Genomic DNA, 22,348 nt, shown 5'->3' with positions numbered 1-22,348 from the left:
TACTAAATAATACTTCTTAGGTAAGTACCTAACTATTTACTTATTTTAAGGTAGCCAGTTTGATCCAAATTATTTTTCAAATGTATTTCAAACTTATATCACGCTGTGCAAGGTCACCAACAGCGACCAGCCCTGCTTGATGTGGCTCTGCTGGGCCGCCGACTGTTCTCCTCTTTCTATATAGAGAATCTTAACTGACAAACACGACAAAGTACATCATTATTCTAAAGAAAAAATAACAAGACAAATCGCCAATAAATGAAATTTATTTCTAATATAATATGTGGAGATTATCTTAACAGTAGGTTTGCTTATAATAATAGCTTAGTACGACGATCAACATTAACAATATCTATAAGAGTTTTAATTAATTCAATACAAACCATCATAGAATATAATCAAATGTAAATCAAAATATAACGCCTAGCTATGCTCCGAGGTTTCGCTTCCTAATTTTGCAACATATATGACGTAATCATACATGTATGCATAGCTAGTTTAAATACAATTTGGTTGCCATTATTAAATGAAACTAAGCATCTAGCCGAGCAGTGGGAACTTCTCGGTAAAATGTAAAACGCTCCACGCTCCTTCGGGTGAAGTCAGCTAGGGACTTCACCTTCGTGAAGTTTACCCCCCTATGTCGTGCGGTCATTTACCTATCCATTTTTTGCTAATCAAATTGGTTCGGCAACGAAAACTTTTCTTAAAATACATAATTTAAGTGACCAACTTCTGGTTGGCCCAGGGAAAAAAATATTTTGTAAGATTTTAAATACATAAACATACACAACGTAAAGGCTTTGTTATATTCTATTAGGAGTAGAGATAACAGAGGATCAAATCAATATGAGTGTGCGCGGCGGCGCGTGTTTTGAGAAAGTACACATAAATTAATAATTTGTAAAACAGGATGTAAGGAAATTCATTTTAAAAGACTAATCAAAATTTTAACAACAATAAGTTTTGTCTTATAGTGAGTAAAAATATAAAATATCTTTTCAAAATAAGCAATCGAAGAGGCTTATCTGAATCACAAACATGGAAGTGCCAAGTGGCATGAAACAGACAAAGACCACTGTCTTATGCCTATTACCTTCATTTCAGGGCCCAAATTGTTAAAAATATATTTATCGAGAAGTTAGTTTAAATTACATACCTGGTTTCGAAAGATCTTTAAACTCTTTGAAATATACGAGTGGCACGCCGTCACACCCATGGAAACAATACAGTAATCACATACCAAATAAAAATATCTACTTATTCCTACAAATAAAATAAAAATACTTTGTGCGAAATCAGCTACAACTTACTCTACCAATACAAAATGTATGGACAACTAAGAATACCAAGATATAAAATAAAATAAATAGTTAATTGTGAATGGTGTAAAATATAGAGTAGATATCTACACAGATGAAGCTTCACACAATGAATCACACTGCATTATGTTAATAATTATGTCATAAAATGTGATGTGTGATACAAACATTAATAAAAAATAATGATATTTGAGAAATTAAATCAACAAGTTTGTTCTCTGTTATATATCTACTCTGTGGTTAAAGAAATAAGAGAAATTAGTAGTATAAAGCCAACAATATTGTTTTATCACAGTAAACAAGCAACCTAAGAAGTGGCGTCTTAACACAGTGAGGCTTTACTGTGAAGTTGCAACTTACGTATCCTATGTCACAGGGTGCCAAGACCCTAATAGACCTTTAGACCCTAAACGCTAAGATATAAAGCTCAATTTAAGTTGAAGCTTTTATTGTGGCTACACGTCTAAATTCAGTGTAATTATTGATTTGATACTACGCGAAAAAGCACGCCGTTTCAGAAAAATATTCGAAAATATTGTCATTTTCGTATTGTGTTGTGTCAACTAAACATAAGCTTTTAATATTGGCTTACTACTGTACATGCTGCGACTATTTGCCTGTCACCTATAGTCTGTATAGTTAAATTGTCAATTTAGTAGAATATCATTATACAATTTTTAGTTTGTGAAAAACTAGAAAGACATTATATACATAGGTCTCTCTAAGCTTTTAATAAAACAAAAAAGAAATTATAACATTTTACAAATGCAAAATTTTACAGAACATTAGATAAATAATCTGTCTATAACAATATGAAAATACTAGGCATCTTTTCTAAATCGAGTTTGAAAATACTTTGGGTCAACACTTACCACCATAGCTTTTTAGTAGCCAATATGTGGGGGCACTATAAAAGTACATTCTGAATACATTTTATGTAATGTAGTATTAATAATTCTAATTAAAACTTAATATATTTGCCTCGAGAGTCCAGTCTAAATAGCTGTATAGGCCATTACTTCAACATCTGGTTACCGCCACTAAGTCACTACTGCCTTTAGCAGATCACTTAACAATCACTATACATAATAATAATTTCTTAGCTACCAATAAGTAAAAAGTTTCTTTAAATTAACATCAACTCATAATACTTATGAATTATTATTCAAGACGAGTATGAGAGTCATACATCATTGTTTTTATTTTGAATAGTTCTGACATAGGACGTCTATGCTAATAGGATATTTAAATATTCTCAAGATGAACTTCATTTATCTTTCACAGACCAAAAGCAACCCACTCTTCATATGCAATGTTTTCATCATCAGTAATAGGTAAGTGCAGATTGTGTATGAGCTAATGTTAACACTGACTTTCTATTCTATATCTTAAAGTTCCACAATTGTCAACTTCAAACTGTATTCAGTTCAGTAAAAGTATTGTATAGTTTCGAATATTCACTTATGATGCACTGATTTTAATCTGTTATTACACTGAGTCCCATAAATCACCATTTTCTCACAGTGGTGACAATCTATCATCACCAGTAGTACAGATAAAACTTGTATCTTCTCTCTGTAGACAATATGATGTATCAATTGTGGACGTACTATAGATATGCAGGTGTGACTTGCCCGTCTATTTATTTATTTTATTTTATAACACACTAGCAGCTCATTAAGCTGACGCTTGCGTGTCTTGGAGTTTGGAGATTTTATCCAATCTGTTCTTAAAACTGTTGACTGAAGGTGCAGTGACAACATATTCAATGAGTTTGTTCCGGTCTCGAACCACACAATTGGATAGAAAATTACTCAAATTATTAATTAAGTTATTTAAAATTTTGGCAGCTTAGTTTATCAACACTTCACATATTTTGTTCGATTGGTATTTAATTTCTATAATAGTATTGGTCAGCTCATCTTTTATTAAGTTGATCATTATGAATGGCCAACATACTGTATTGTTACTCTTACTTCACTACATCTTGTCTCTAGCAATGTTGGTATAAGTTGATGGTGTGCTAGTGGATGTCACATTCAAATTGAATGTTTGTTGGTCACATTGTCTTGCAGAATTTTATCATATTTAAATGGAATAGTTTTGGTCGGTTACTGATGTTTGTGATTGCGAATGCACTGAACTATCACAACACTACACCTCGTCGCCAGCCGGCCACCATCCCCAGCAGTGGGAGTGGGAGTGGGAGTGGGAGAGGGGCGGCGGTCAATGGCGGGGCCGCTTGTTGGGCGGCTCACCCTCGCCGTTCCAGTACGCGTACTCCGGCAGCAGCTTCAGAAGCTGAGCGTCGAAGAACTCCTCTAGACGTTTGGCATCTTTGTAGATGGAGGAGTCCGGCTGTCAACAATAATAAAATGATTTCAGTTTTTGTTATGGCCCATTTCACTAAATGTCCAGCACAATATGTTCAATAGGTTTTCGTAAAGGTAAATGCAAAAATTCTTTGATGAGCTTTACAGTTCATATTGTGAAAAATCTCCCTCTACTCCTAGCGTGTTCCCGATCAGCAGGCTAGAAGCCTAGAAATCGCATTAAAATACACGTATCGAAAATTCGACTGATTTTATGACCAACTGTCTGCCTGATGTCTAGCCTCTTTGTGAATACTGTTGTTGCCTATCAGCCTTTGCCGAAGCTTCTTCTTTAACCACCTCGTCACATCGTCGACCTCTCTCTCATCATCGCGTGTTTTCAGTTTCATTCGTGACTTTGAAGTCCAGGTTTCACATAAAAAATGAGTTGGTTGTGAGACGTCAGACGTGAGGGGCAGCCAGCAGTCAGCTAGTGGAGACTGACCGGGTTGTACTGGTAGGCGTTGCTGAACAGCAGGCGGCAGTCGGCCACGAACTGCGCCAGGTTGGTGTAGCGCTGCGGCGCCTGCGGCTGCAGCTTCATGCGGATCATGTCCAGGCACATCGGACGGGAGATCTGGAACAACATCGTGTATTAATTTATGTTAATTGCACATCGTCACAGAGGTTACAAAGATTAATTTAAATATTAGGCGTTGTTTGCTAGTTCATACAGAACAGTAATACTTCTCGACAAAAACAAGTTATTCAGTCAGACATATTATTATTATATAAAATTGAATGAATTAATTTCAGACATCGGTGATTATACAATGATGAAAGATCACACAATGTAGGTAGACTCTGATTGGCTGTTTTGAATGTAAATACAACATTATAATTCTGTCACTTCTCAACTATCTGAGCGTTTTCCCGGTTGTTTCCTCAGTCTCCGCCTAGTCACACAAGGTGCACTGAAGCCTTGTCAAAAATGTAGAATAAAAAGAAACTAGATAGGCGAGATGTAGCACCTTGGAGTGGTAGTGCAGGTTGTCGGCGGGCACGGGCTCGCGGAACACGAGGCTGAGCTCGTACTGGCAGTACAGCTCCAGCGTGAGCCGCTCCGCCAGCTTCAGCTGCCGCGCCCACGGCGCCTCCGCGTCGCCGCCCGCGGCCGCCAGCTCCGCGAAGTTCACGCACAGCAGGCACTGCCACGTCTCCGACTCGCTGCGGTGCAGGGTTTCATTTATTTATTTAGGTCACATGCGCGATGCGAACAACGCAGATAGACCCCTGTCGTGGTAAGTAGGTTTGGCAGTGGACAATTTTCAAACCCCAACTTGCAAAGAAATAAACTAAAATTGCGAAAACAAATAAATTATGATGTGAAACATTTATGCAAAAAAATCGTCGAGTTCCTCAAGGAAGCCACCTCGAGCCACATCTATTTGAACAAACTCACTCGGGAAGCTTCTCGATGGTGGGGATGTGGCAGTACTGGTGGAACACCTTCGGGCACTTGTCGCAGCACATCAGCTCGCCGCCGTCCATACACACCTGCGAACCAAATACACATTGTGATATGATAATGCTAAAAGTTACGAAGTCATACAAAAAATAGTCGATAGTCGAAGAGCCTTCAGAACATTGACTAGACCGACTGTAACAATGTAGTGCCGACTATGACGCCCATACCGTTTGAGGCACGGTATAACAATGTAACATTTAAAATTTCCATTGCAGTATGAAATCTGGTATTTATAATTTTTTTTGCACATTTCGCATCGCTGGCATGAATAGCTAAAATGCAAATGCATTTTAGCTATTCATGCCAGCGATATAGGTAATATAAATAATAGTGTACTCACGGCGCACCAGTCCTCGTTGGGATCAGCCTGCGGCGCGCGACGCCGCGGCGGGTCGGTGGACGAGTGCACGGGCGGCGCAGGCGAGGCCGCCTCAGCCACCACCTGCACACCGTTGGAGTCCAGCTTGGCGATGGTCGCCATCAGGTCCTGCACCGACTCTGCGCACACCTTGTCCAGCTCCATGGCGCCGCCCTGCGAGTCATCGCTTGCTTTGGGAGTGAAACACATATACTCATGTCTAGGCAGGACTTTCGGCTCCGCCCGCATTACACTGTATTCGATCCCGGGGTCGTTGACTTCACCCGGCTACTTTCAAATTTACAATATTAGTATAGATTTCGGTTCGATCGGTCGCAAACGTCTGCTTGAAAATAGTAAAATTCCACCCGAGCGTTACCTTCATACACACACTTTGCGAGTCAAATAAAAGCTAACGAAACTCACATTGATGCTGGGGCTGGGGGTCTTGGGGTTGGTGGAGGTGACGACGGAGGGCGCGGGCGGCTGTCGCGGCTGTCGGAGCGTGATCTTGAAGTCGGCGCCGCCGCCCGCGCCCGGGACTCCGCTCACGCCGCTTTCCATACCGCCTGGAGTATTACACACATTGATTACAATCAATCTTTTACGAAAGTAATACAAGTAGAACGTAATACAGCAAGTCAACTTTGCTAATGTTTAGTAGAACTAGTAGTTCTATAAACTAATATTAATAATTCTAAACTTTAACCTAACATATTACAAATGCGAATTACATATTACAAGTTTTATTTGATTAACCATTTTCTTGAAGTTCTGCATACGTTCATATAGTTTGAAGTATGGAGAAGAACATAGAGTACCTTTCAATACGGAAAAAGAAATGTTACCATGGGTTCCGTGGCATACAATTTTTATTAGTTACCAAAACCTTTGCATGTGTGTGTTCGTAGCATCAAATAAACGCCTTTATCTATCTATCTAGCCTTGAACCTAAAATTACCAGAGACGATTTAATCAAAACTACTATGTATATACTAAACACACTATGTATGATTACATCTAGGTACGATAGGATAGGACTGCTGGTGCTCCCACACAAACAGATAACCGGGCAAGTGCGAGTCGGGCCACGCACATAGTAGGGTTCCGTAGTTTATTACTTGCAGAGATTCGTACCATGTCACCAGCTGTTCTAAGTTTTATAATAGAATACAGTTGATCATACTCGTAAACTTATTTGACCATTTTGTCGACGTGATGAATGTACCAAATTACAACATTCTAGTACTAATAGTATTTGAGCTAGACCGCGGATGGACAGACGGACATGGCGAAACTTATAACGGTTCCTTGTCTGTTGGACTACTGAACCCTAAAAAAAATTAGTTTTTACATTTGATTTTTTTAAAATACGTTTTTCCTGTTTACCCCATGTTTCACCCTAAACAGCATTTGTCACTGCTATAAGGGTTATGGGAGCACCTACCAAAACAATCTACGTATAAAGAGGATATTGTTAAGGAACAACGAAAGGAGAGACTTGCAGTGTGGCCCGACTTTCTTCAATGTAATAGTGATACCTCCGTGTGCGGGGGAGGGGGCCGGGGCCGGGGGACGCAGACTCGCGGACGGCACGATGCGGTACATGCGCACTTCGGGAGAGGATGGGAGTTAGGCTTGGAAAGGAGTTGGAAAATCATAACTAGATCACAAGCATTGGAGATATCTAAGTAATATACTCATTCGCGTCTCTCAAATTTGAATCGAATTATAGCCTCAAAATAAATTGAGAATCAAAAGCTACAGATCTCGACAAGTAAGATATCAAATGGCATTTCTGTTTGATTTATTATTCAATAATCTGCGGCAGTATCTTTACGTATACTAGAAAAAACCCAACTGTCATCATATTTAAACGACCGCCACAGTATAATATTAGATTTTTTTTTATTCTGATTAGTTTTCAAAATGACGGTCTGACTATTCTCTGCCCTGACAGAGACGAATGTACAATAAAACCATCCCCCAGCAGGGGAACACAATATCTGGAGGCTAATAAAAAAAGAGAATCAACAGCTTTTACACAAATTGATATCATGCACCATTTTTTCTCAGCAGAGTTCGTTCCGAAATTCCCGTGGTTTGAGGATTTAAGAATAAAAAAATAAAAAAGTTTCGAACCTTCTTATTCAAGTGTTCTGTCCTTCGTATTCAAGTGTAGTTAACTGATTTTTTTATCTCATAGGTTTAAGATAATAGATATAAGCAAGGTCATTGAGGTAGGTCATCCAAGATAATTTATTCGACATCAGATTCGGTCGGCCGCCACCGGGCCAACATAAGCAGAATGGGGATGTTTAAACAATTAATATTGCTGCTACAAACGCGCGGGTCACTATAATTCAAGTGATACAGATAAATTTGGCACTAGTAACACGCAGATGCTGATGCTGCATGCAGAGAAGCGGTGGTGGTGTAATGGTTAAGTCGCCCGCCTGTGGATCGAAAGGTCCCAGGTTCGAATCCCGCTCGTTCCACATGAGTTTGTATACCAATCTGACTCATGTATAATAGTTTTCATTGACCACCACTTGCTTCCGGTGCTTGCTTGCTTTCGGAAGGAAAACATCGTGAGGAAACCTGCATACTGGTTGATTATTATTAACTTGTGTGTGAAATGGAGGAGGCAATGGCAAACCACTCCATGAATAATGCCAAGAAAGTTATCGTGTGTGTTTAATACCATGTAATAACCACGACTTTCAGCCATGAGGAATACGACTATGAAGAACATGCAGATGTCTCACCGTTAACGGTATTCTGCTGCGGTATATGCCACTTGGCGGGCTGGTGGAACATGTGGTGCGCGGGCGAAGGCGCGGACGCGGGCGCGGGCGCGGGCGAGGGTGTCCGCGGATGCGCGCGCCGCGGCTGAGAGCCCGACATCGACGACGGGTACGCCCCCATCACTGTCGACGAACACGTACTGTCATGTGTCACTCATGCAGTAACTATTGTAATTAAAGCTCAACTTCATGAGCCAGAAATAATCTCTTTTGTACATTTCATTGAAACAGAAATAATCTGAAAAAGTTTAGGTTATACTTACGTCGATGGTGTTAAACACATAAAAATTTTCACAAGTATATACGAAAACGAAGCCAACATGGTCAAATTCTGCCCAAATATGTCACACAATTTATCTGTGTGGTCGTCGACCCAGTTTCAATACTTTAATTATCAATGTAAAATATGACTTAATTAATTTTTTATTTAATTTGTAAACATGTACATTTCACTTGTTATTATATCACTAGTAACTACGGCTCGGACAAGCATCAAACAAAAACTTGTAACTCAAAGAATAAATTATATAAACTTTAAGGATTGTGTGGCTTTGGTCATCTCGAATATAGTTTTCGACCATGCGTCCATGTCGTCTCAGTAGAACGTGATAGGTACGTTACAGCGACTCACTGTGCTGGTACGCGGCGTGCATGTTGTTGTTGTGCGTCAGCCGCGGCCGCGCGGCCGTCTGCTGCGCCTGCGCCTGCGCCTGCGCCACTGCCTGCGCCTGCGCCTGCGCCTGCGCGCCCAGCAAACCGCGGAGATTCATCTCGCTCATACCTAGGGAACGGAAACAGAGGGTTTAGTATGGCGTTGTTATAAACATTTCAAGTGACTTCGACGATAAGCACACCGTAATGTGATTGGTTGGCTGTCTCACTGCGAAAAGACTCGAGAGTGATATCGAGCCTTCAGTTGACTGACGACGTTAGACTACAAAATTAACGGACACTCCATTTGAGCGGTGGTAACCCAACGGTGGTAATTAAGACGTGAAATTTCCTCGGTTTCTCGGTTCGAATCCTACCTGTGACACATATCGACCACCACCTGCTTCAGGTGGAACAAAACATCGTGACGAAACCTTCATTTTAGTCAATTTATCTATGAGGAAGTGTGTCAAATGGCAATGGTGCCCCACTGCATTAAAATTGCTATCAACATCCATTTAGCTAAATGTTAATTTACTATAAAATTTAAGTGAAATGAAAATGGTTGTAAAATATATTGCTCCCAACTGCACTCTTAGCTGTGACGTCCGAAAACCCGGGGCGCACCCGGGGCGCGCTAGAATAAGTCACTGTGAAAATTCTGCTGCGAAAGCTGTGATTTTACGACCAGCGTCCACAAATATTATTGCTGAATAACGTCTCACTTTTGAAACAGATTAAAATATTATAAGATTGTCGAAATATATTGAAATCTTTTGAGTACGTATTGCATGTATTGAGTTGCGTCATTGCATTCGCCAACTAACCTCTATATCTTCGTTTCCGTCGATACGACTAAAAACATAATAATAATATACAATTGCACTATGTATGTACCAAACATAATATACATGAACATTTCAAATTACGTAAAATAAGTTAGGACAACGAAACGCGTAATAATTCAATGCAAATCAAAGGTTTACAAATAAAGAACAGTGTTCCATCATATTCAAATTAAACTTAATTTTTTTCTCACAGGCCAGTCGTATCTTTTCATCGAATTACATTTTTTTATAGGCGACTACTTTCTTCTTTTTGGGTTCAAGCCACTTTGGGCTTTAAATTTGAGAACATAAAACTTATTTTTAAAAAAGGGTGTCTATTCCTAGTTTGCTTACGTCTTCATTCTTCAAGCTACATTGTAAATCAATGAGCATAGAGGTTAATTTAGCGTCAATACGCTAACTTTACAATTAAAGTTCATATCAAAATCACTGGCTTTTAGCTGTCGAAACAGGGATAAGTACCTTCTTTTCTAGTTTGTTTTCAAGTAATATTGAGCCCTATGTAACCGATGTTAAACCTTGTCAAGCAATGTAGACAATGAGGTAATCTAACGCGGTGCGCGGCTGTGTCTTCTGAAGCGGATGGCTGCGACACTAGTTACTATGGTTTTGCGCGTTTCAACTGCAATCGCAAAGTAAACCTTGGCGGCCGATAAACAACAATAGCATTAACAAGGGTGGTTATCGGCAGGCAGGCGGCCGGTTAAAATCAAAGTCGAATATACAAAATATAACAGCACAACACCATAAATATAATCAAAATAGAAAAATAAAATTACGGGACAAACGACACATATCACTAATAACTATGTAAAAAACCAGACTTGTCACAAATACTCTGCTGTTTTCAATGGCTGTGTAATATAAATGGTTTCGTTGTACACGTCACACATGCTTTTTAACTAACTTCTGAAAATAATAATGAGATGAAACAATTCTGGAATCGAGCGGGAATCGAACTCACGCTTCCGTCTATCCACTATTACTGTTTCCTAGTTCAAATTCAAATCATTCATTCAGAAATTAGACCTTCACAGATCCCCGACCACTGCTGAGACGAAATGCCGAAAGAAACTCATTTGAACAGTGTTGGTCCCTATCATGCCAAATCGGCTTACCATTATTGTTTCTTACAATGTTTTTTTTTTCTTCTAATAATATATAAAAGTACATAATGTACATAGTCAATAGGTATATCAAAACAGGTTATGATTGTGATCAGAGTGCTGATTATAATATATATATATATCGATGTGAAACACAATTAACTTACATGAAAATATATGAGAAACGAGATGACCAGTTCTCTAATGAGAATACTGTACGTGGGTGTAAGACGTGTAGCGGTTAAGAGCACTGTCCCGGGTAGACAGGGGCGTGGGCTCGATTCAAGAATTATTTCATCTCATTACTACTTTCAAAAACGTAAATGGTAATATGCTGACTCCGGAGAGCTAGAGTTACCGTGCAAGTGGTGGGGATGCGTGGTGGAGGTGACGTGCGGGTGACGCAACGGCGTCAGCGCGCGCGAGTGGCGCAGCAGCGGGGACAGGTAGCCCGGCGACGGAGACATCGACTGCACGTATTGCTGCGGACATTGCCCAACGGATTAAATAGGTATATCCGAAACCTAACTAATATTTCAACGGTTATGTTATACGTGTCACACATGCTTTTTAACTTCCATTTGAAAATAATAATGAGATGAAAAAAGTTTTGAGCGGGAATATAATCTATACTCTTCTATATAAAATTCTATCCAGTACTGTCCCGGACAGTACCGGATGACTTCAATTCCACGCGATCCCTTTTTTCTATCTCATTATTACTAATATAAATACGAAAGTAAGTTTATTTGTTTGTTACGTTTGTCTTTCGTATTAATAATATTAGTGTATGGATATTTATTTTCACCATTCTGTACGTTAAGTTACGAAACGGTAACTACAAAACTATATAAAGATCCAGTCACAAGCAGACTTGGATTCTGCCCAGTTCGTGCCCGGGCGTAAACCCATCTTTGGTTATAAGCAAAAACTAAATAACCAAATAAGACATAAAATAAGAACATCTAAAGCAATCAATCTAATAAAATTAAACACAACGATCATTGCCACTATAGAGACCTGTACAGACCTAATGCGTATGCAGTGCTGCATACGCATTAGGTGTGCATCAACCTTAAACTGACCTGATACCGCGCCAATGTCTGGAGACATGGAACAACATATGGTTTTGACAGTTTTCACAGTTTAGAATATAAACGAATGGAGTCTAGAGATCATAGCATACTACACTTCTATAGCACCGCTCAAGGCAAGACTACGTCTATTGAAAAGTGAGCTTTAAAGCATCCTCTGTAGACATAATTTACATCGACAAAAAATTTGTAAAGTTACTCCATAGACATTTTTCTGGACCGGCGAAAACTGATTTCGCGTCGACAAGAATGGGCACTTCTTAACAAATCTCCTTTTATTTCTCTTTCCACACTACCTTATATTAATGCTTCTTGTAAAAAAATATTTAGTTTTTTTTATGTACACATATTTGATAATAAATAAATATAGTAATTTAGTTTTCTAATAAATAGAGCAGAAGACATTTTTTTTATTTTGGTGACTATTCGATACGGCCCTTATATTATTAGAAGCACCATGAAAATACTGGGTTAGTACTTTCAAAATCACACATCTATGTACTCGTCCAAAAACGTTCTATACTAAATGATATTAAAAGGTTACGTCATTATTGAGTAATATATTAGTGGAAAAAGCTATGTGTGTTCAGCAGCAAAGTTGTTACGAAATTTTAGTTTTTTACTCTGATCTCGTCATCATCAATAGGGTATCATAAGTCGTGAATGACATTTCGCGTCGCGAATATCCCTCACCTGGTGCATAGCGACGTGTTGCAGCGCCACCTGTGCGGAGTGCGGCGGTACGGCGGGCGGGGCGGAGGCGGGCGGGGGGGCGGAGACGGCGGCCGGCGGCTGGTAGGGCCCGCCCGCCCCCGCGCCGTCTACCTTGCCGTCCACCACGATCGCACCAATGCTCGACAGCACTGGAAACATTTATTACTTAGTCTCCAGAGATTTGAGATTTTCCAAACGCCGTCTTTTACCCGTCCCGATGATCGTCTGTCTCTAATCAAATCTTGCAAATTGAATTTCACCTATTTCCATTTGTCTTATAGTGAAATTTCCCACGCTTTAGTTTTCAGGACGATGCATTAGCATGATCTGATGGTGCACCCAGGATCGGCTCCCAATGAGGAAACTCCTTAACGGTTTACAGAACAGACGTAATTTTTTATCATGCGTTGAATGGAACAAGACCACTGACGAAAATAAAAGCTTGTAACAAAAATGATATTTTTGTAAACAATTTGTACTAAATTTAACATTCCAAATTAAAAAATCTACACACTAGTAATAAAACTCACCACGGATAAGATCCGGCAATTTATCCAGCTGCAAGCTGATCCGGACCGGTATCTCCGGGTTGGGTATATCCGCCCTCCTGGACTTGATCCTCTGCAAGTGTTGGCAGACGGATCTCTTGCAGTGCAGCAGCGCTGTGTCCGACCTGTAGGTGTCGAAGGTGCTACATTACACACTCTATATGAAGATAAATATAAGACAAACCCAAAAAGCGAGCCATCTTCCACCCAGCGTGCCAGATATTTCTGGCACAGATACAAATACAATTCCGTCGTATTACATCAAGATTTCATGACAGCAATGATTTTTTTTTAAAGAAGTATCCTACGTAAGTTTGTTTGTTACCCCTTCACACCCTATTCAACCATTACTCTCGAACATAGGGTACCTTTCATACCGGAAAAAATATATTTACAGACCCGTGTTCGAGCGCCGCGGACACGAAGTCGACGGTGTGGTCGGTGACGGCGGCGAGGTGCTGCAGCGCCTCCTTCTTCTCGCTGAGCGTGCGCTGCTTGCCGTCGCACACCTCGTTCAGCCGCAGCACCAGCTGCTTGCCGCGCGTGTTGATGGCGTTCGTCAGTCTACCCGCAAACAAATAAACGATAATGCTTTCTTACTTTTTTAGTATTTCTAGGTATTTTACAAAATCACACAAAGACGATGAAATTATAAGTCCCAAAATTAGTTCGGTAATAAAACCGGCGCTCACTTGACCACAGTCTGCGTGATGTCGTGCACGAGCGCCTTCTTCTTGTCCGCGATGAGCTGCTGGCGGTCGCGGATCACCTTCATGGCGGAGCCCAGCAGCACGCGCTTGTAGCTCACCTCCGACAGCAGCGCCGCTATGCTGGCGCGGGCCTGCGGCGGCGACAACACGTTACACAGTGGCGGTACACACTCCGAACTCATTTCAAATGCTTTCAATTAAAAATGTATTCATATTCACTTCAATAATGTCAAAAAATACATGTATCATATCTATTACTAACAATAGAACGAAAACTATGAATATTAACCAAAAATTATAATATCTGAGTGCCTGTAGCACTCAGATATCAGATTGTGAGTGATATCTGAACTAAGTAAATGCTTGCATCTCAGAACATCAGGCTCTCCCAATGTGCTTTACGTGACTTGAATAAAGTCTAACAGGCGTGTTAACTGCAACACACTCGATAAAACATATTACAATACAAGCATAGACTGAGAAAGCTATATACGGAAAACAAAAGAGACATTATAACCTGTGCTGCCATCTCTGTGCTGAACTGATACTTGTGGTCCCTGTGGTGCTGCAGCTGGCAGTCTCTGCAGGTCAGCCGGTCACATGTCTCGCAGAATAGAGTTAGACGTTCCTGCAATCAAAATTATGTTTCAATAGGTGACAATTTTCCTTTGAAATTCATTTTATTTGCTACTGTCATTCCAATGACTTTAAGCTAAGTCGTAGATAGATATGGTGAAATCTTCCTTGATTCCTTGTTTACTTGGAAACCCTAGAAATGATAGATAGATGACCTGCGTGTGCTCCCGGCAATACATATCGGCGGCAGAGCGGGGCCCGTTCTGAGCCAGCTGGAGCTCCGTCACCGCCTCTTCTTTAGACTTGATCGTGTGGTCCTTTGTTATCTTCAGCCTGTCAACAGTATGGCCTTTTTACATGACTGCACAAAAATAGAATGTTGTGTTTTCAGGGTTCATGTATGTGAGCATTATTTAATGTCTTATCATGTAATAATGTGTCGAGGTATTATTATATTCCATAAAAAATAGCCGAGGGACAACGTAATGTCATAATAAAATAAATATGGCGGATTATAAACTAGCTGAAAAATAAAATTTTGATTGAAATATAATCAGGTGGAGTATCGAAACAAAGTTTTTCGGAAGATGACCATGAAAATATTAACTTGTATGTTTGAACCATTCATTTATATAATTTAATAACTGTAGACAGTGAAAATTATAGACGTCATATATTTCGTTTCGCTCATACAAGAAAGAGCATAAGAATAAACGGGACAGAGCGCTAATATCTTTTGCTCCTCTTCGGTTTTACAAAGCCCAATCTGACGCTTTGTATGGGATGGACAGAGAAGTTATGGAAATGTCTATCTCGGCTACGCTAGCTCGCCGTCTTTACTATTGATAGCAGCCTTACCTCTGATGCGCGTGTACACAGTTGTCACAGATGAACTCCGCGCAGTCCACGCAGTAGCTCGTGGCCGGCTCCGTGTCCTCGCAGCTGTTGCATTGCTGCTCACCGCTCACTCCACCTGTCATCAGTACCTACTGTCAACACCACATCTCAAACTCCTTAGTCACCTCGTACGACATCACGGCAGGATATGGAGTGGTCCTATTCTAGAGTGGACCCACACGCCTCAGTCAACATATCAATAATTTAATAAATTAGTGCAGCATAATTTGTTATATTACTTCTAATAAATAAACGAAATTGATAAAGTGCGATAGTGGCGTGGAAGAGCTGGTTTGCGCCAGAATAGAATGTTACCAGTATTAGGGCTCTGGTCAGCGGCGAGCTTTTCAATGACGAAGCGCTGGTCGATCATGTTGGCGGGCTGGCACGGCAGCCGGCAAGCTGGGCACGTCACCGTCACCCGCTCGGCACCTGTACAGACAGTATGATGAGACATCATGTAAAGATTAAATTTGGCATGAAGGTTCTTTGAGGAATGTCTCTCTCTCATTTCTGTATGTTCAAGACTGTGACGCCACAAATCCCGGGGTCAGCGTAAAAAAATACCTTATAATATGAAAATTAGGTTGCTGTTAGCCGCCTGCCTAGCGTCAATGCTCCATGAGAATGCTGTTATTCTACTACTGTCTATGCTGCCAAGGCTATATGTCCTGTAGTCGCCTCGAACGATATGCACAGTTCCCAGGGAGATGTATGGGAGCAGTAAGAGATAAATTCCAGAAAATCGCGGAACGGAAGTCGTGAGCATGATATTAAAAAATCATTTCATTTAATTACAGTAATATAAGACATAAGAAGTCACAAATTTATCTCTAGAATGAAAGCAATAGATGAGAATTAACCAAGGAAGTCTCTATTGGTGGGCTGTCGGGCCTCCTCCAGCTTGGCTTGCAGACAGGGTTCACAGACGGAGTGCAGACACTCCATGAGCTTGGGCGTGCCGTCGGTCTGCGCCAGCGGCGCCTGGCACAGAGCGCAGCGCGCGGCCGACGGCGGAGCCCGCGTCGGGGACGCCAGCGAGTCCGCGCCTGCGCCCGACTCCGGCTCACCGCCCGCGCCAGCGCTCGAGGTCCCCGCCTGCAACGCAACTACTTTGTTGTACTGATAGATACATTCATTTTTATCAAGACACAACAAAGTGTTTTAAATAAAGGTAAAAAATTCAAAATAAAAGAACACAATGTACATAAACATAAAGTCAGGTGCACTACCTCAGGAAAATCCATTATTATATAGCAACCAAATGTGACATGCCTGTAGGAAGTGTATTAATTTATGTGAAATTTTTTATTTATTACAAACAAAAATACAAATTTCTCTTTATAATATTAGTATGGATCTAGAAGTATGGATATGCCCTAGTCTTCCTCAAAATCAAACTCAATCAAGGGAAAGAGCTATCAACCTGAGGATTCTGCTATTTAGATGTGTGTGAGTCACTACTGTGGGGTATACAACTTGGATGTAAATTATACCAGAAAGCACAGTGGATACTAAAGAGTACTTATTTTATGAAATGACGTTATAAATAGAAAAATCTGTGGCATTACCTTGGAATATCATGAACATGATTGTGGTAAGTAGACAAAATATTAGTGATAATTATAATTTATAATTCTATTTCCTTAAACCAATCACATTCAATTCAATAAGGGTCACCTGTGAACAGAATGTGTGAAATCTTCTTTCATACAAAGTTGTCTTTCAAACCACAACATTTACTAAAGCTAGTTGGAGTTCTTTATCCAAAGAAGCACAACATCAAAGACATTTCACATTTTTGACTTCTATAGTATTTAGGTCATGGAGTGACTTTTAAAAAATATTACATTACTGTGTGTTTGTTATGTAAACAAACAATGTAACATCTATGTCCAATCCATGTCTCAATCTTATCAAAATAGACATTTGCACATCCATTTGTTCAAATATCTATATCCATCCATGCTATAGTATAACATTAAAATAATTTTAAAAGTGAAAGTGTGTTTGTCCTCCTTTCACATCAAAATGGAGCATTAGATTGAGGTGATTTTCAGAATAAATATAGTCATGTTCCAGCATGAGCTGGATAATGACTATATTTATTTCAAAAGCCTTTATTGCTAAATCTTTACATACTATAAAACAAAGTTCACTGCCTGTCTGTCTGTTTGCGATAAATTCAAAAACTGATAACTGATGTAATTGAAAATGCCTACAAAGGATAGCCAATTAAGTCGTGAGACTCCATTAGCCATTGGGTACCACAATACCCAATGGCTAATGGAGTCTCACAACTTAAGCAAACATGCTCTTGTGTATGAATAGCCCTAAGGTAACAAATGTAGAATAGATGTAAGTAGCAAATAAATAAATAAAATTGGCATTTTTAAGAATAGATTATAAATTATAGAAATATATCCCTTTCCCCAGATGGATGCAGATTTGTCACTCCTGTCCAAGTATTTATTGAAATGCCATATTAAATGAAACATAAGCACTTTTGTTAGGTAGTTACTCTTAACCAGCATGTAACATTGCCTATCGTTATTTAAAGTGTTTCAAAAATTGTGCTAAACCAAGTTCGTAATCTAAACGAATGTCGCCTTTGAGGAAAGTGACAAATAGGGAAAGTAGAGAAATTGTGTTTCTTCCTTGTTGTTTATCAACTTTCTAACCTGGGTTTACGTTACAGTAGCGCTACTTACATTGGTTGCGGGGGCTGCACCGCCCGCCGTGTCGGCCGCAAGGTCCTCTGACACCTCCTCCTTAATGTTCACACCGAGCAAAGGCAGCCCTAAGTCCATGAGCGCCCGCTCGATTTCCTCTCCACTCGGCTGGTAGTTTAAGCTATCCATTCCGAACACTTAACGTCACTTCTATTAAAATCACAACAGTGTCTTCTTAAACATTTTAAGAATATGCCCTCGGACACTTTCACTCGCAAGGCTGCAGACTCGGGCACGTAGACATTATGCCTAATTGAGCACTTATCGGGGTTGAGATGCCGCAACGTCTTCTGAAGGGCAAAATACGAATTTCCACTCTCAATATTTACACATATTTCTCATCAAAAACCATCCATGACTATGTTATGTATCTAGAACATTTCGCTGAACATTATTTACTTTCCATACAATTTTTTTTTTTTGAAAAATAACATGCATGCGTCCCCTTCCGAGACAACCATCAAAAAAATATCATAGACAGCCAGACATGTTTTTTGTAGGTCCATGAGAAAATTAAGGCAATGACATCTAGTGCCCATACAGTCATATGTCATAAACCATACTTGGCCAGGATGTGTTGGGTTGGCCGGAACGTGATAGAACCTATTTAGTCCCGCATCGCGTGTTAAAATAATATTTTGTTCCAACTTATAACTTGGATTTAACTAACTTAAAAATTACGTTATAAGACTTTTATCATATATATATATGACACAGTTGCTAACAACCATGCATTATAATGTAATGTTTTTATATCTGTGATTGTATTATATCTTCGATCCCATCTGTTTACTCAGTATACTCGTCCGTCGTCTATTGCTTATGCAGTAAACTCACAAATGAGGGTGAGTGAAGTCCGTAATAAATTCATGGTAGGGATTGTAGGTAGATACAGTTACAGACTGTACAGACTCCGTGAGTACCTACCTACTTATTAAATCCATGAAGTGAAGCACGGAATTAGTAGGTACTACGAAGTAGAAATGAATTTAACAGGCACAGTGATTGACACATAAACATAACCTATTTTCATAACGTAAACAAACCGAAATGTTAGCTGATAGTAGTAAATTGAAAGCACTACCTCCACCTCAATGTCAATACTTCGTAGTCAGAAAGAAGCGGCTATGTCGTATGACCGTACGGCCTGGCCGGCAATACTGCGGCGAACACGAACCACAACCCAGAAGAGAAGACGGAGAGGTAGGTAGTAAGACATCACATTTTCTGATTACATTCTGTGACTTTACTGTATCGTATAATGTATATTTGATTATAAACCTTGAGCGATTCATATGATGAAGAGCAATGTATAAATGCTATTATCTTAAAAAGCATGGTATGTTAATTACGTGGCAGTTTATTCTTCTGAAGTTCTGAGCTATAAATTTAGAAACAAAGTAGAAGCTGGCAATTTTTAATTAGATTGATTGTTCAGCAGCTCGGTTTATATATCTTCTTTTTAAAGGCTATCATCTTGAATGGTATTTCAAAAACATAATTGCACCATTACAGAGAGACACCCGCATTCCATGTCCTAATGACCCAAAGCAGTAAGTATAACTTTTACTACCATTACACAGACTTTTTTATTATTGAAAATTTTGATCAGAGTATCGGAAAGGATGCACATATATATGCACACCATTTGTTCTCTATAAAGATCTGTCATATGGCCTAAACAATATTAGCCAAGATTACTTTCCCCTTAGCACCTGCTATGCCAGCAAACTAGAGAAGCACCTCACAATCTGCAATGCTCGGCCCACTGACCTGCCTGACTATATCATACCAAATGTGAACATCCCAGCTGCGACAGACACCTTCACCCGGACCACACTCAGCGAGGTCCCGAGGGATATACTGGCACAGGTTGTTGATAAAGTCAATTGTTTGTACGAAAGTGAGTATTTCATATTTTCTACTGTTAGTAAGAGTTTGAGGACATATTTCACTGCTTGCTGATAATGTATCTGATAGTTTTGTAAAATTACAGCTTATAAATCACAGTGAATCTTCAAAATTGTATGATTCTTTACTAACTGCACCCTCAGTGTTACCATATTATTTATGCACCATATAGTGCTTTCTCTAAATCTCTAATAGCACTTTCTCTATTTTATAAAGCACTATACATACTTTCGAGAAGTACCTTATGTCTTAATCCAAGGTATCAGCTACCTCAATACCAAATATTGGCCCTGCTGTTTGAGCAGAAGTAACATACTCACAAACTATCACATTTATAATATTTGTGTGACCCTGTGCTTCTGGCTACAGTAAGATAACATAAAGCATACTCTTGCAGAGTATGTAAAACATGAAATAAAATCACTGAAAGAGCAGCCAATCCACTGGACAGTTGTGGAGGAGTTCAGTGACCCGTCCCGCACGGAGAGCTCCCTCAGACACCTGAGACAGACCTCCAGCTTGCTGCACATGATGGAGACGGCTGGTCTGGTGCGAGACCACACCTGCTATGTGGAGCTTGGAGCGGGGAAAGGTGATACAGAGAACCAAGTTGTTCAGACTCCAATATCATCTAATTATTTAGAGACTCATGTTACGTATTGATTACCATTTTCATTTAAAATTATTTTATTTTTATTTATTTATTCACAATTATTATTTATTAATTAAATTGTTTACAACATTATTCATTAAGTTACGACTCCATATTCTCTCATTTTCGTTATAGACTCAATGTCGTTTGTCTTACTCCATTGTTTGGAGTCGTAAGGGCACTTGGGGTTTATCATCTGTGCCTCGAACACTCATGTGTTGCTTGGTGCATGTTAGGCTTGGTGTCCTACTACTTGTGGCAAGCTTGGTGCAGCGCGGGGTCGGACAGCACGGGGCTGCTGCTGGACCGCGCGGCGCTGCGTCACAAGCGCGACAACAAGCTGCCGGCGCGCGTCGTGCGCGTGCGCGCTGACCTCGCGCACGTCGCGCTCGAGCGCGTGCCCGCCGTGCGCGCGCGCCCGGGAGTGGTGGGCGTCGCCAAGCATCTCTGCGGGGCTGCTACAGGTGAGGTGATAAATCAATGCAAATTGATAAATCACATAAACTGAGTTCACTCGCCACCGACAATAGGATCCGGTTAAGTTTTGGTTCTAGCTCAATTGGCCCCATAATCTATATCCCAGATATAATCACATGTCAATTGTTGTCCAATTATTAATGTATGTGCTAACATAACTTACAATAAATAGGAAACACAAATGTTATTTATTTGTGTATAAATATTTTGTTATATCGTTTGTCAGACTTGGCACTGCATTGCATGACGTCCGCGGCGGTGCTCCACAAGACCCGGGGCCTCGCGATGGCCACTTGCTGCCACCACCGCTGCGATCCGCACGTCTATTTGGGCAGAGAACAGTTGCGGGTAATGTTCATTTACATGGGTTGGAGTATGTATTTTATATTATTTCGTCATGAAAAAACGAGACTATGGCGACATCTACCACACCACATGCGCAACGGTGCATGTGCCTGGGGAGCCCCAGGCGCAACACCTAGCCTGGCTGGAAGATCTTCCCTTTGTGGCGGTCGAGCATGATAACCTAGCTCCCGCTACAAGACTAAACGAAAAATACAAGTTTAATCAATTTGTTTTATGGAAAGATTTATCCAAGCTGGTGATTCGAAATTTGGCTCTATTTTTTTATTTTAACATTTTTGCACAATTTGCTAAACAATACTAAAAGTATCATCTAACATTCAATAACCATTGGGTCGCTACATATGATTAATTTACGTATTTTTATTGATATTTCTTTAAGGAACTGGGTGTAACAGATGAAGACTTCAACGTCATATTAGGAATAGTATCCTGGGCGACGTGCGGCGACGGCCGGCCCCGGGAGAAACGCGCCGAAACCGAAGAAGAAACAGATAGAGAACTTGTGGCGAATGATGCAGAGATGCGACGACAGAGGGCGCTGACCGGCAGGAAAGCTAAATCACTGCTTGACTGGGGTCGCGCGGCCGCGCTCAGGGGGAAAGGATTCAATGTTGATCTGGTGATATTTGTGCCCGACAGTGTGTCGCCCGAAAACCTAGCTATAGTTGCTGTGAAGCCGTGAGAGTGGATACAATGTGCAATTTATTTATAACGTAATAGGAAATATTTGAGAGCTCCT

The 22,348-nt window shown here is 40.3% G+C and overlaps 2 protein-coding genes across 2 annotated transcripts; one reads left to right on the top strand and one right to left on the bottom strand.

Annotated features, from left to right (window-relative positions):
• Positions 1-250: 250 nt before the first annotated feature.
• bon (bonus) lies at positions 251-18,675 on the bottom strand. Its single transcript, XM_053760475.2, has 19 exons — positions 18,183-18,675; positions 16,335-16,569; positions 15,787-15,903; positions 15,433-15,547; positions 14,790-14,907; positions 14,516-14,626; positions 13,981-14,129; positions 13,688-13,852; positions 13,271-13,413; positions 12,720-12,889; positions 11,291-11,414; positions 8,959-9,108; positions 8,289-8,450; positions 5,947-6,089; positions 5,503-5,694; positions 5,097-5,191; positions 4,666-4,861; positions 4,140-4,271; positions 251-3,680 (listed from the first exon to the last, which is right to left on the bottom strand). The coding sequence occupies exons 1-19, from the start codon at positions 18,330-18,332 to the stop codon at positions 3,549-3,551; spliced, it is 2,799 nt and encodes a 932-aa protein (XP_053616450.1). The 5' UTR covers positions 18,333-18,675; the 3' UTR covers positions 251-3,548.
• A 198-nt stretch (positions 18,676-18,873) lies between these two features.
• On the top strand, positions 18,874-22,346 carry LOC128678735 (uncharacterized protein). Its single transcript, XM_053760487.2, has 7 exons — positions 18,874-19,406; positions 19,719-19,756; positions 19,916-20,106; positions 20,512-20,706; positions 21,003-21,230; positions 21,470-21,591; positions 21,989-22,346. The coding sequence occupies exons 1-7, from the start codon at positions 19,254-19,256 to the stop codon at positions 22,289-22,291; spliced, it is 1,230 nt and encodes a 409-aa protein (XP_053616462.1). The 5' UTR covers positions 18,874-19,253; the 3' UTR covers positions 22,292-22,346.
• Positions 22,347-22,348: the final 2 nt, after the last annotated feature.

This window comes from Plodia interpunctella, chromosome 20 (assembly GCF_027563975.2).
Source record: "Plodia interpunctella isolate USDA-ARS_2022_Savannah chromosome 20, ilPloInte3.2, whole genome shotgun sequence".
Classification (NCBI taxonomy): domain Eukaryota; kingdom Metazoa; phylum Arthropoda; class Insecta; order Lepidoptera; family Pyralidae; genus Plodia; species Plodia interpunctella.
Note: the sequence above shows the minus strand (reverse complement) of the source record. Positions and strands in the feature narration are given on the sequence as shown.